The sequence below is a fragment of the Varroa destructor genome, unplaced genomic scaffold (assembly GCF_002443255.2).
Source record: "Varroa destructor unplaced genomic scaffold, Vdes_3.0 BEIS01000002.1, whole genome shotgun sequence".
Lineage (NCBI taxonomy): Eukaryota > Metazoa > Arthropoda > Arachnida > Mesostigmata > Varroidae > Varroa > Varroa destructor.
Genome location: NW_019211455.1, coordinates 2,851,271 through 2,865,674, shown reverse-complemented (window position 1 = coordinate 2,865,674; position 14,404 = coordinate 2,851,271). Strand labels below are relative to the sequence as shown.

General features: G+C 42.9%; 1 protein-coding gene across 1 annotated transcript; it reads left to right on the top strand.

Annotated features, from left to right (window-relative positions):
• The first annotated feature begins 1,722 nt into the window (after positions 1-1,722).
• Positions 1,723-14,231, top strand: Rbcn-3B (WD repeat-containing protein Rbcn-3B). The gene is made up of 5 exons (XM_022791764.2): positions 1,723-2,562; positions 4,095-4,226; positions 4,565-4,665; positions 4,804-4,930; positions 5,366-14,231. The coding sequence occupies exons 1-5, from the start codon at positions 2,365-2,367 to the stop codon at positions 9,269-9,271; spliced, it is 4,464 nt and encodes a 1,487-aa protein (XP_022647499.1). The 5' UTR covers positions 1,723-2,364; the 3' UTR covers positions 9,272-14,231.
• The last annotated feature ends 173 nt before the right edge of the window (positions 14,232-14,404 follow it).

Sequence of the window (14,404 nt, the reverse complement as noted above, 5' to 3'; positions counted from 1 at the left end):
TAAAACTTGACAATATTCGGGCATGACTTTAGACAGAAAGCATGTAGATAGATCACTTGACGACAATTTGTGGACCACTGCATTCGCCCATCTACTCTCGCACTTCGCTGTTCGGTACCACGTCTACTAATGCAAAAGATGATAACGACCAGAAGTCCTGGAAAGGAGCGTGTTCTTTATATTGAGATCAGGCATGGCCGCTATGCAAATCGACACAATTTTGATTTAATCATAAGGGATTCGCTAGCACTATCGTCATCAGCATCTTAGCAAATGATACCGCTAAAAACGAATTTTATTGTCTAAGACAATTACCATTGTTTCTGAAATGAAAAGAATCGAAAGGGAATACATCTCAAAACTCCGTTCTGCCTAAAGTACAATGTACTTCGAACAAGTTTTACTATAAAATGTTCTCTATATTTGCGGAGACGTTTCAACACATTTTTTTTCATATAGCAGATGAAATATATTTTATGTTCTAAACAATAGGTAGTTTATGATAGGAAACATTTCTCATATTGTTTCTAAATGACACGCTCGCTCAAGTTTAAAGAAGCAGCTGAATGTTTTCTATTACTTGATGCCTGAATATTTACTTCGAATATTTGAATCATGGAGTAATATTTTCTCGTATGGTTAACTGTTTAAGTAGTGAAAATCTAAATATATGAACGAAAAAGTATCGGTAAAATACCTTCGCCAAAAACATATGATAGATATAATATTTACTATAAAGGAACACTATGAAGATACTAAAGAAGCGTTTTATTCATGCGATGATTTCTACTTTATATTTAATAGGCCTAACAACGAATAGCTTTTTAATTGGGTTGTTAAAGTGCCATCGTTTAATTAACTGTGTATAGCCTTAATTCTATTGGGCACCAGACTATTCTAGAATTCTAGTCCCTTAAGGATGACTGTAACACTTGGAACAAAGCCATGTCTACGCTTTTAGATTCATGAAGCATTTGAGTGGTGTCTTTTTTCTTGTAAGTATTTTAAAACTTCAGATTACTTTGATTCCACGGCTATCAAACCGGACTTCCCTACTGAGATCAATACCTCGTTACAGGCTTGGTCCTACAAATAGTGTTAGATCAGTAGCGGCCGTTGAGGCTAGGAACTTCAATGTTTTTGTATTGATGCAGCGTGAACAGTAATTTACAGCGGGTGTCAAACGATATAGGGTAATGGGAAAATTTTTGAACAGGCGTTCACTGTATGATACTTAAATTTAATCTGTACTTTACTCGGCTAAATCGTATCCGATGGAAACATCCGAACTGGAGTATACGTGGGCTGTTAAGTAATTCAGTTTAGGTAACTTGAGGCAAGAATTCACCAGATTTGATTAAATCATTTATTTCAGTCTGGTAGTAAGCTGTTCGCTGCATACAGAGGATTCTACAACTTCCAAAACAGATTCGTTATTAAAAAATTGCTCGCAAGTATGGTGCTGAAGGTATAATTGATATTCAGCGTAGATCAAAAGCCAACCCAAATTTCTTTCACAGTCTACCGAATTCAGCTGTTTCGAAAGGTTTAGCTCACAAATGTCCTTCGTTTAATTTACCCACAAAAGAATATAATCAACGCCAACAGTTCATTACCATCATCTGAGTTTGCGTACTCTGCGGCACTCTGCGTACCCATCCAATTTTTAGTGTCTTCATAGTGTTTTTAAACCTTTGTTTATATGTGTTGACATATAGTACAAAGGAAAGATAGTAATTTGGCGGGTCTTTTCCTCCTCGCTTTGAAATTCCTTCGCTTTCGCGCGCTGCACGAGCGCCCTCTAGACAATCAGGTGACTGCTGTCATTAATAGAGTCATAGCTCTTTGCGACGTTAAAAGCAGGCGGCCTCCATCTGTCCAGAAAGGACTGCACAACGATGTCTGTACGCTAATATATAATGCAGCAGTGTGTGGAATGATTGCACATAAAGGCCGAAGAAACACCCTTTCTATGCCGTGAACCTGTAATGTGTTTGCCATTTGTGTTTTCATTATTACCGCGTTTTCTGTTTGATCGTTTGTTCGGGCGTGGGTTACGTTCATTTTGCTTAATGTGGCCTGCTTACCCAACAAAAAGGCTTGTGACAATTTGGCGATGAAGTTGCAGTCATTCGTGCTGGATTGTTGCTGGTGTCGTGGTAACGGCTCCTAGGTCTGCTCTAGGGCGTACGGCCTAAAGAGCAAGCCAATTAGTTCGCCTGTCTAACTACAACTGGCAGGTGTAGTGCAGTTTCGACCAGTAACGATCCTACGTCTAGGTCGACTGACGGCTCAAGTCAGCAGCCTTCATCGGGGCCCCCAAGTTCGCACCATCACTCGATTTCGATCGTCGGCGGTGACACAATGGCGCTTAGTAGCCAGCTCGTTGTCCCCATGACCATCTGGGGTAGGCGGGCACCTGCACACTCAATCTGTTGCGTAGTGCTAACTAAAGACAACACCACTCTGGTTACGGGAAGCCATGAGGGACAGCTTTGCATTTGGGATGATTGCGACGGGCAATTGATCCCGCGCTCCATGCTCCATGGACACACATCCAAGGTAAGTTCAGAAAGAACAGCAATTAGCGGGTCAGTGGTTGATGGTACTCACATACGAACAGGATATCGCACGCAATGACTAGATAGTCACCGAACGTTCATCGCATTCGATAGAGATGCGCTATCTCATAATGTTAGTTTTTCTTTGTCCTTAAATTATGAAGGATTCTCTCTATGGAAGTCCTAAAGTACGAGACAATTTGGGCTGATGATATATGCTGTGAGGTGCCTGCCGATTTTCATGCGCGATTAGTGGAAGTCAGTTGCAGGTACATGTTTCGCTTAGAACAAAATTAAAAACAATACTGATCAAAATTACAAGGGGCATTCCTCAGAACCCAACAAACATATAAAGTGCAATGTACATGTTATAAGCAATATACAATAAGTTAATCTACTTGTTCAAGTACTATAGTAAAGTAATACCGTTGCTTTTAAGGCTTTATAATCGGAAAATATTTTATCCGATTTTTGACTTATAGAAACTTACAATTGAGATGGCATCCATTGCACAGGCTGAGGGTTAACTTACGATGGAAACATTATTACAGGTGGCACCTGCTGCCCTTTGCAATTAGTATCCCTCTCTAAATAACAGTTTACAAGTGCAGTCATATTTATAACTGGAAATTTAGCTATGATTTAATTGTCTATTGCATCAGTACGTCGGAGTTTGTCATCATGAAATGCCGTTGACGAACAGTCTATGCTTCTTTGACGTTGCCATAAGTGATTCCATTTTTAGAAGAACGTACCGTCTCGAACATGTGAAGTTACCGGACTCCCCAACTATGAATGAGAAGCGCGCATATTAGAAAAAGTATAGACAATGTTGAATGTGCTATATATAACAGGTCCATTGTATGATATCTTTATTATTATTTATGACATGGCCCGGCTGTGATAATGGAAGCACTGGAGGGTAGGTAGACCATCGTAACCGTAGGACTTTCATTTAGGATTTTTACTTATCTGCGTTAGCCACACAGTGAGATTATTAGCATCTGGCTGCCAAATCAGAGATTAGTGATCTCAGTCTAAAGTCATAGGCTTAATGTTGACAAACTAGTCATAAAACATTGCTATCTGAAGTCAGCGGCCATCTGGTGACCATTATAAGTAATCACAAAATGGCTTCTGACCTGCTAGCCGGGCACTCGTCAATACAGTCCTAGAATGACCAGTTTATAGCAGCAATCCATTGACTTCGGCTTGGTTTAGACACTTTTGTTACAGAAATTCTCATCTCAAGTCGACTTCAACCTCGAGTCAACTTTTACGAATTCAAGATTCAAACGTAATTATCTAACGTGCGTAAAAGGCATGTTGGTAGAAATAGTTAATTGATTGAGTGTCTGATGCGCTTAAGATCAAGCTGCACACTGTAGATACTGTGTGTTTTTTCTTTTTAATACAGTAGAGAAAGTGAAAACTCTTGAATCTTTATACTAGACGAGAACGCTACAGGTATGGATAAGGGTTGCAACAAGAGACCGTACTATCTTTTTTAATATCGTATTCCTTTTTAAATAGGTGGCATGCTTGGCCACGGAACTGAACACGCTAACGAAACAACAACTCTTGGTGTCAGCGTCCGAAAGCGGTGAGATGTCCCTGTGGGATATGAATGACTGCAGATGTGTCGAGGCAGTCAAACTGCTACAGGTAACTTACAGCAATTTTGATTTACGCGAAAACTTTAAAGCTTGCATAGATCGCCAAAGATGTAATTTTCCAAAAACATCTAGTTCCGATAAAACATAGCGGTGTCCTTAAGTAATTCTTTAGCTAGGTAGGTACATCACTCATTGCACCTTTTCGAAGGTATAACCGAAGCAATAATAATAATTATCATTAATGTTAAAGTTAATAATGTAATTAACTAATATTTGCATCATTTATGTTTAAGCGTGCTAGCTTTTCATTGTATAAGATATTAAAGGAATAACGTCGAAGTTAGCACATTTTGTTTTCTATCCCAAAATATTATTCCTGTTATTCAGGTGCACACAGATATCCGGGCTTACACTTTAACGGGTTCGGAAATCCCTCGTTTGTTCTGTTGTGGCCATTACGCCGAGATAATTGTTATGGATATGGTCAGGTAAGCATCTTTTCTATTTTGTTCTTGTTCATAAATTTTATCAAGCGAGCATTTCTTCTATAAACACTTCGAACAAATCGTATGCTCGTATTTCTTTTACCTGTTAACCTACTTGACAGTTTTCTATTTCGTTATCAGTCTTTCAGTACTCTTCACCCTGAGTTCTCGGGTGGATTCGGACTGGATTGCGGCCATGGATATTATCCATCCCGTCAAACGCAATGACGATATCTTGGTGGCTCTTAGCTCTACGGGCTACATGAAGGTATGTGTTTATACGGAGTAAGATGTGGTGCAGCCCATCGTATCAACAACTGAATGACGGAACATTGGAAATCATTTGTGCTCAAAATTCTGTGAGCATATATGAGTGATAAAACGGGTTTAGTTGTTTTTTCTCTTTTACATCACGTACAGCAAACTGCGATTTCGATATGAAATAAAATCCATTTTGAAATGTTGTTGCCAGTGAAACAATTTCTGTTAGCTATGATGACAACTGCACGTCCTCGATGCCAATATGCTTTACCGTATGCAGCTGTGTGAAACCATGGTTTGCGTCAGTTTCAACAGCTTACTGAATCATATGCGCTATATTCGATTTCTGCTTTCTGCTTTTTTTCAGATTTCTGTCCTATAATCTTTGTTGAGGAGTTGTAAAGATCTCTCTAATTTTTGCACTTTTCTTATTTTCTTCTAGGTGTGGCGTGTAGACGAAACGGAAGCACTTGCTACAGGGCGGGTCCTTTTTGAAGGCGAGTCAAAGCCTATCGACTGCTATCATGCCGTATGCCTTTCATGCTGCATGTATAACCAACGCACCGTTTTAATTGTGTGCCCGCTTGCGTGGCACGTTTACGACGCTGGTGATTTTTCTCATCTTTGTTCACAAGAAGCTTACAATGGCGAACGTTGGACCGGAGGCCGTTTTCTGGCTGTCGATGTGGTTATTTCGTGGACTAACACTGGCAAAGCCTATATCTACCGGATCCCGCAGAAGGCGGTGCCTGAAACGGCCAAATTCCGTACTGTCAATGTCGAAAAGCCTCGATGTATTTCTGTGCTACAGGCGACAGCTGAGCCAAATCTCGTTCATTCACCGGCCACAGATTATTTTCTAATTACGAAGAGTTCCCTGCAGAAGTACCTTATTCAGGGCGACGCTAATGGCGCCATTTACCGGTGGCATCTGCATGAACTTCCGGAACTAAGCAATGTGAGAGAGCAGCCTGTGCTCATTCATCCAGCGTACAGTACATCGCTTCAGGCGAGTTGGGACCAGCTAAATCCACCGCCGGTCGGCTTGCTCGACGGACTCGAGCTTCCGGGCGAACCCAATGCAGCCATTACTGCCAGTGCATTTTTACCGATTCAGGGACAGCTGGCGTGTGGCCGATCCGATGGCTCCATCGTCATTATATCTGTAATCCGCTGTGTGATGGCGCAGGTGCTCTGGGGCGGGCGGCAGTTAGGCGCGGGCCGCGGTGTGCTAACCCTTGAGGGTCATCAGGGCCGAGTGACAGCATTGCTCTACCCACACAACGTGAACGCCCGCTACGACGTTGCCCATCTGGTGTCAGGCGGGGTCGACTTCTCCGTATGTTTGTGGGACCTCTACAGCGGAACTATGCTCTATCGTTTTTCGGTACACTCGGGCGAAATTACGCAACTGCAGGTGCCACCCGACACGTGCAACCAACGTATACTGCAGTGCATTTGTAGCACAGCCGCTGACCACGCCGTAGCTCTGCTTCATCTCCGGGACCGCAAGTGTATTTTATTGGCATCGCGCCATCTATTTCCTGTAACAGCAATCAAGTGGCGACCACTCGACGATTTTATGGTGGTCGGTTGTTCCGACGGATCAGTGTATGTTTGGCAAATGGAGACATGCCACCTGGATCGGGTTGTGCAAGGCATGATGGCCGATGATATCCTAAGCGCATGTGATGAGCATGCCAGTAGCTCAACTGGTGACAAGATCTCTAATCCGGCTCTACATCTGTTGCGCGGTCTGCGACATCGTAACATGGCGGCAATTAAGCACGCTGCTCAGCGTGGCCTCGTCCAACTACATCACACGCTCGAGGCCCATAACCAGCGATTAAACGACCCCACGCTGCGCTTCCGCGCACACCCGCTTGTCATTCAAGGTCTGCGCAGCAGCCAGGCTGGTGGGCCTCTACCAGCTACCGGATCCGGTTTCACCGGTAGCAGCTGTGGCCAACAGCAAGATAGTCATGTGTTCTTCTTTGATATCGAGGCACTGATCGTTCAGTTGTTGAGCGAAGAATACGCACAGATGACGCCCGGTACACTTGAATCCCATGGGCTAATAAATCAGACGGAATACGACAAGTACTACAGTTTGGCATCGTCGCCTGATGCCAACAAGAAGTTAGCTGGGTTTATAGCGAAGGTCAAGGACACCGCCGAGTCCGCTGCATCTAAGATTCAAGCTACTGCACAAGCAACCGCGGAGAGCGTCGGCATTAAGGCAGCCGCCGCCCCCGAGGCCAAAGGCGATAAAGAGTCGCCGGCATCGAAGCCGGGTGGCTTTATGTTCGCCGAAACAAATCAAACAATGCAGGTGGCGCAGCTCCTTCTCTCGCAGCTGCACGCTTGGGGCTTGGACATCGGCCTGGATCAGATGTGCCAGGCCAAGCTAGGTCTGCTTTCACCCATCAGGCCAGCACATTTTGGCCTGCTTTCGCGCAGCGGGCACATGGCGCTGTTTCTGCCAACACATATGTATAAACTGTACCCGGCTAAAATACTTCAGACAGATGCGGCTGCCAATGTTACGGGTAACAAGTTCAGCGAGTCTGGGCGCTCTGTAACGTTAGCGGTCGGGAAAGAGATCCTCATAGAGGAAGAACGAGCTAGACGCTTTGCGGCACGTGGCCATTGGGAGATGGCTAAAGCCATCACTACAAACCATTTACTAAGTCTGATTTCACTCGCAAACACGCTCATGTCTATGAACAGTGCGACGTTTATAGATGAACAAGAGCGGCGACGGAAACTCAATCGAAAGTTGAGTCGTGCCGACAGCCGAGTTGGCTCTGAGCCCTTTCGGGAGGCTACTCAGGCAGCGAACAATCAACAGGAACTTATTAAAGAGAGCTGGAGCAAGCTCGCAACTCACCATTGTGTTCTCCTTCCAGAGCTAGTCAAGAGCAGCTACTACAAGCGGCCACAACTTGAGATGTTGGCCAGACGCTGGCAAGACCGGTGCCTTGAGGTTCGGGAGGCAGCGCAGGCGCTGCTGCTGGCCGAACTCCGGAGCATCGGAAGCGAAGGTCGACGGAAGGTCATAGAATCATGGTCACTCTTTCTTCCAAACTATGGCGAGCATCAACTTCCGCCTTTGCCTGGACAACCTGGCCACCCGGGAGGCGCTCCACTTGCCCAGCACCAACAACAGCAACCAGCTGCTGGTGGACCAATGGGCGCCGCCAGTGGAGGTGTAACACAGGAGGATGCCGAAGAGTCGGATGACGATGAGTTTGCCGAGGACAGAATGAAACTTCTGTCAGCTGTGACAGAAGCTAAACGTAAACAATCAACAGCTGTCGTTCTCCTAGCCGTCATCGGAGCGACATACGGCAGCTTGGAACTCGAACGACGAACTGTACCGCCTTCTTCGAGAGAAGTTTCCCTCACGCGACACACGGCTCAGGCGCTCAGTTATTTGCTACTCAGTCCGCCAAGCAATCAGTTGCCCGCGCATACGTCTTTGCGACGTGCCGCCATCGACCTGATCGGACGCGGATTCACCGTGTGGGAAAGCCATCTCGACGTCACCCGCGTACTGATCGGTTTGCTGGATCTGTGCTGCAAGTCGGATCGGCTCGTGCCGACGATGTTTTATGGTTTACCGTTAACGCCTCCGGCTGACTCATGTCGGTCGGCGCGTTATTCTCTATCGCTGATAGCGTTAGCACGGCCTCCGGCTTTTATAGCGACGCTAGCTAAAGAAGTGCACCGCTACAACGCCCTGGCGCAGAACGCCCAGACGCTGCCCACAACATTATCGCAGACGGTGCTTCACCGAGCCAAGCCTGAAATTTTGCGTGTGGTCGAAATGCTCATTGAGCGCTCACAGGGCGACGTCCACGATATGCTGGTCGAAGTAATGGATATTGTGCTGCACTGCCTTGACGCATCACAGCTGAAAATGCGCGGGCTTAACGAGCTGTTCCCACCGCTATGCCGCTTTCACAACGTTACGCACTGTGGGGCTACTCGCCGGATCGCTGTCGGTGCGCGTACCGGCAACATTGCCTTATACGAACTTAAGGCAGCGCGCTGTCAAACAATTCCAGCGCATGCCAACCCTGTGACGGCATGCGCATTCTCGCCCGAAGGCAAATACCTGGCATCGTATTCGGCTGGAGACAACAAGCTGTCGTTCTGGCAGACGGCCTCCGGCTTGTTTGGACTAGGCAACGCGCAAACAAAATGCCTGCGAACATGTAACGCACCACCGCCGCCTGAATCGGCGCAAAGCAATCCACTGAAGATGGCTCGCCTTGTATGGCCCACCAACAAGTTTGTCATTTTAATGCTTGCCGACGGAACCGAGACACGTTTCTCGCTTTAAATCTCGGTCTAAGTCGGTAGCGCGCTTCTCTCCTATTGAATTCGGTTGTTTTCGTGTGCGGTTTGTCGTCTGTTAATCGGTTCTTTTTTCACTGACGATCCTGGATGGGTGTCACGAGCCTCCTATTCCTCTTTGGAAAGGAACTCGGAAAAAACGTTTCTTGCATGTATTTGCTGCTACTACTACTGCAACTACTATTACTCCTGCAACGACTACTTCGACGAAACATTGCAGTCATTAATAATACTTCATAACGATATAGTTAGCTCTATATTGATTTAGCATCGGCACAAAAGCAACATTTGCAGCGATTTTGTGCATGCATAATAACAGCGACAGAGGGCAGCATAATAATCATATGGCATAAGACGTCGCCAGTGATGGCATAATCCCTGCAACGTGTTCAGCTGGCGCATTCTTTGTGCTATAATGATTAAAACCATTACATGCAGTTACTGCGATTGCATTACTTTTCGCTCTATCCGACGGGTTCCGTATCGCACGTCTTTATCAGAGAACATGGACGAACACTCAACAGATACTCAAGGCTCAGTAGAGAGACAGAGATATCTAGAAAGGAAGGTGAACAGACAAAAATCTTAATAAAAAAAAAAGACAAATCTTAACGTATCAGACTGGCAATGCAGAGGATGGAAAGGGGAACAGACTCTACGATAAGGCTACTGCGCGTTAACATTATAAACATCTGGGACACCAACAGTCTTCATATAAAAAAAGCGAAACAAATAGCTTAGATCTATATATATATATATATATATATATATATATATATATATATATATAACAGCGAAACGATTTGAGCTCACTAGACCCAATGGTACAAGGAAGCGGTTCATGGGTCAAACGCTTACGATAATTACATCGACAGTAACAATATAGTGTTTTATAGTCGTACAAATATCCAAGCATGAACTTCGCAATTTTTACTCTGAATCGCATTTGCATGAATAACAGCTGCAGTAAAAGTTCATTGGTTTTGCTGAATCAGCAGCATCGGCATCGGTAACCGTGCGAAGGTGCGAAACGCGCAAATTAACTTGTACATTCTGTCAGTTTATCTATTCACTACTGACATTCTGCTGTCGGCAGTCGTTCGATGAGCAACATGTGAACGAGGGACATGCTGATGATGTAGTGTCTCCAGTCGTTATCGTTCTGTCCGGTGTCGATATGCTCTACAAGACGATCACGCTGGAAGCAACTTTCGGTGTCTTGTGTTTTTCGGCTGCTCCGTGTGTTCAATAGAATTTCATTCTGACTACCTTTTCTTTTGATCGGCAGAGTGGAAATGGCAGCTAGATGGTAAATTCTTACATCAGACGAATTTGTAGAAACAGAAGAACGATTAACTAAGGCCATTAAAACCCTGCAATGCAAAATTAAGTGACGTGTGAAGTGCGACTGAAAAGTTACTTGAGCATATTCTGTCTACTTAAGCAAATTACGAACTTCTCGCTTTAATGGCGTGGAACATTGAACGGAGAGAGCGGTAGTTTTTTGCATAGCAACCCCGCTTAAACTTTCCCTGGCCTCTATTCTGCACAGCAGCAGCAGAAACAGTGCGAAAAGCAATAAGATATGAGCATATCTACTTTGTACATTCTAACGATTAATGAGCAACAGTTATAATATTGTGGGAAATTTCTTTTAACTCGTGCTGGCTAGCGCGCGTATGTAGGCCTGGACGTTGCGGCCTCTGCGGACGTTGACCCAATCCAACAGCAATCCGACGTGCGATACATGAAACATTCTGCAAAAACGAGTGCTTTAATCTGTCCATCATATTCTTTACATGTGTTTATTGCCTACCGGACCGCTGGCATGTCGATCTTTTTATGTTTACCATTACCACAAGGTACGATCATTACTGTTATTAGTATTATCATCTCTAATAGAATTCGAAAGCGTTATATATGAAATTAATCCGAATAATATATGGAAGCGTTCGAAAGCATTTTATTTGAACACTACGACAGTGGTGCGTCACGATATTGCGAGAAGATGTGCAAAATACGTTGACTCATTATCGAACGCAATTTAGAACGTTGGCAACGTGCCGCGCAGTCTCTTCTTTACACGGGGCTTCTATCGACGATGTGCGCCTGCTACAGAAATGCAGTATGCAGTGTTGGCGCAAGGTACTAATAGCGTATGTCAATTTCAGAAACGTCTTGAATGCTTAGCTGCTGCATAATCTATTTGTGTTCCATGACAGTATCAAAGAGAAGGTGGTTTTTCTGGCTTATCGACACACTCAGTGATACAGGTGCGAAAACTCAACTCGCATGGATCTTTGGGCTCAAAGACTGAACGACCATGGCGCACAATTTGCAGTTTATTTGCGCGAGGATTTACTAGCTACGAATCGTATCTCACGTCGGTATAATACATCATAACAGATTTTCGATAATAATACACATTTGCGAAAACGAAAAAGAAACATGTGATCGGGCTGTAATAGGTCAGCTTATTCATATGAAGATAAGAGAGAGAGATAACTGAACGACCAACCAGTAATTTAAACTGCTAAACAACGAAAAGCTAGAAACGAATATGCGCGGTTCAAAATCACTATGGAAATCGCTTGATATTGAAGAACACCAGAAGTAAGAGATCTTGATAAAATAATCAGATGAAGCGATAGTTAAAATGATGACCGTAAGAGATCTGATAAAGCCGTGAACAGCGATTGTTATGATAAGCTAACGTTCTCCAGTAGTGAGGCGACAAAATTTGGGTGGGCCTTGACCTTTTTTACGACATGAAAATGCGGTGCGCCAAAGATTCTCGAACACTAGTCAGGCAGAGGTAAAACTCGCCAGGGTGATGAGATTGAATGGAAGAAGCGAAGATTACGACGATTATTAAAAATAATGATATTAGCGAAACACGTGTGCGTCAAATGACAAGTGGCTGGTACACGAAGATCGGTTTTCTGAGGGCTCAGTGTTTAAATGTGATGTGATGCCCGATTGCCCGACAACAGTTGGCTGCTGTTAACGATTGACCGCGCATTTTGAAGTAATCTGAACAGTGGATTCCTGCCGTTATCGTCCTAGCAGACGACACGTCTTTCGACCTCCTCCTTTTACGCATTCTTCCTAATCACTTTTCTGTGAAATTAACGCAAGGTTGTTAGGTTTATTGTTTATTTTTTCAAGGTTTTTGTTTGTCGTTTTTACACTTGGTTGTTTGCTCTGATTAGGCGTGAAATTTAGGCGCATCTTAACTTTAGTAATGATCCACGTAGCTAGCGTGCTATAGATTATGATCAGCCTCCCTGTCCCTTTAAAAAAAATTAGCGAGAAAAAACATTATCCCATGAACTTTCTCAACGCTGTCTTCTAATTTATATTATTATATATTATATTAAAAACCAACACATAGACCAACATCAAATCAAAATAAAAGCTCAATTTACCATTGGATCCAAACGTTGACCTTTAGAAAGTTAAATTTGTCGTGTGCTGAGCTGTAAAAACGTTACAAGATGCCATTCATTAAATCAATGATGATCTACAGGACTGCGTTTTGAAAATCATGAGAGATTTTTCATTCACTGTTGGAAGTTGAGGCAAGCCAAAATTTCTCTAGTGGGAATTTGAATACGATCTGTGCGTAATATAATATGAGGCGACTTGGCCACCTAACAGTTTCGAAAAGAAACTTGACGGTAAATAGCCGACGGAAGATACTAGGACAGTAGAAACAACACTGAATGAAATTGTTTTATCAACGTGGGACTTGTTATTACGAGCTTTATCGTTATTGCTACTCTATTTTACTGCGTTATGCCCACCATTATTACTAATTCTTACTGGAAAAAGGTAACTAAACGATTATATGACTACTATATATTATTATAATGCAAAATAGTAATAATAATAACAATAATTATTATTATTGCTTTGCATTATAGTTTCCTAATCGTATATAGAATATATGCATCTGTAAGGTTCATAAAACGTTAGCTTAGTTGCATTATACATTATTAACAATGGGGGCCCAACGTATAAGAAAGAATATAATAAGAAACATTATAGAAACATGAAACATGATAAAGTAGAAGCTAATGAATGACTCTGACGGCTACAGAAATGGAAAAAAATGTTCACGTTAGAAGCCAAATTCACATTAGCTTTAAGATGTTGATCAAAAAAGAAACTTCAAAAATTTAGCTAGTAGTATGTTTAAATATGTGAATGTTCGAGGCTATGATAATTCACAAACATCGATTATGATAGTAATAATAACAACAAATCAAACCAGTGCATGAACAAGTGCACAACAACAACACCTGGCCATATTGTTGTAATGTTTAATTTAAATCATATGTAAGAAGTAGTTAGGCTAAAACATTGTTCCTCGCGTGTAGAGATAAGTTAGAAAAGATATCAAAAATGCGAAAATATTATAAAAATGAATGCCGACAAAAAGAGAAATCCCTATACGAGTTCGAGACGACGACAACAACAACAACAACAGAAACAACAAAACTAATTATGGGAAAACATGGCTGACAAAGGTCTGAAGTAATTATTCTATGTATACCCTAGACACGATCCGTTAGAATCATGATTGTTTTTTTATCGTGTGCTTTATACAACTTACTTAATGGAAAAGGAGATGGATCACTTGCGTAAGGGGCTGCTACCACCTTTCGCTCTTCATATAGAAATCAATTGCCTAGAACAGAGGAATTTTGAATTACACCGTTACTATATGTTGTCACCGGCTGTGCCATTGTCATTGATGAATTAAGAAGAGTATTTGCTATAACTATTATTAATGTATAGTAGGAGTCCTAAAGGTGATGAGGGGACTGTCGAAATACAGATGGCGATGTACAATTCGAGAGGTGAAAAAATGTGATTATTCGAAGAAAGTAAAAAGAATAAAAGTTAATCACTAAGTTAAAATACTGCCTGGAAAAAATTAAGTGTTTCGTATTGAATGCATTTGGGCTGTAAAGTTGCGTATTATCAACATAATGGGCTCAGCAAAAAAGAAGGGAAGGTGGACCTATATGGGAGAAGAGATATATGAGCCACTCCGTTGTTCTATAGTAAGAGAACGTTAATTTTAAATTTCAATACTGTTAAAGTTCGGAGT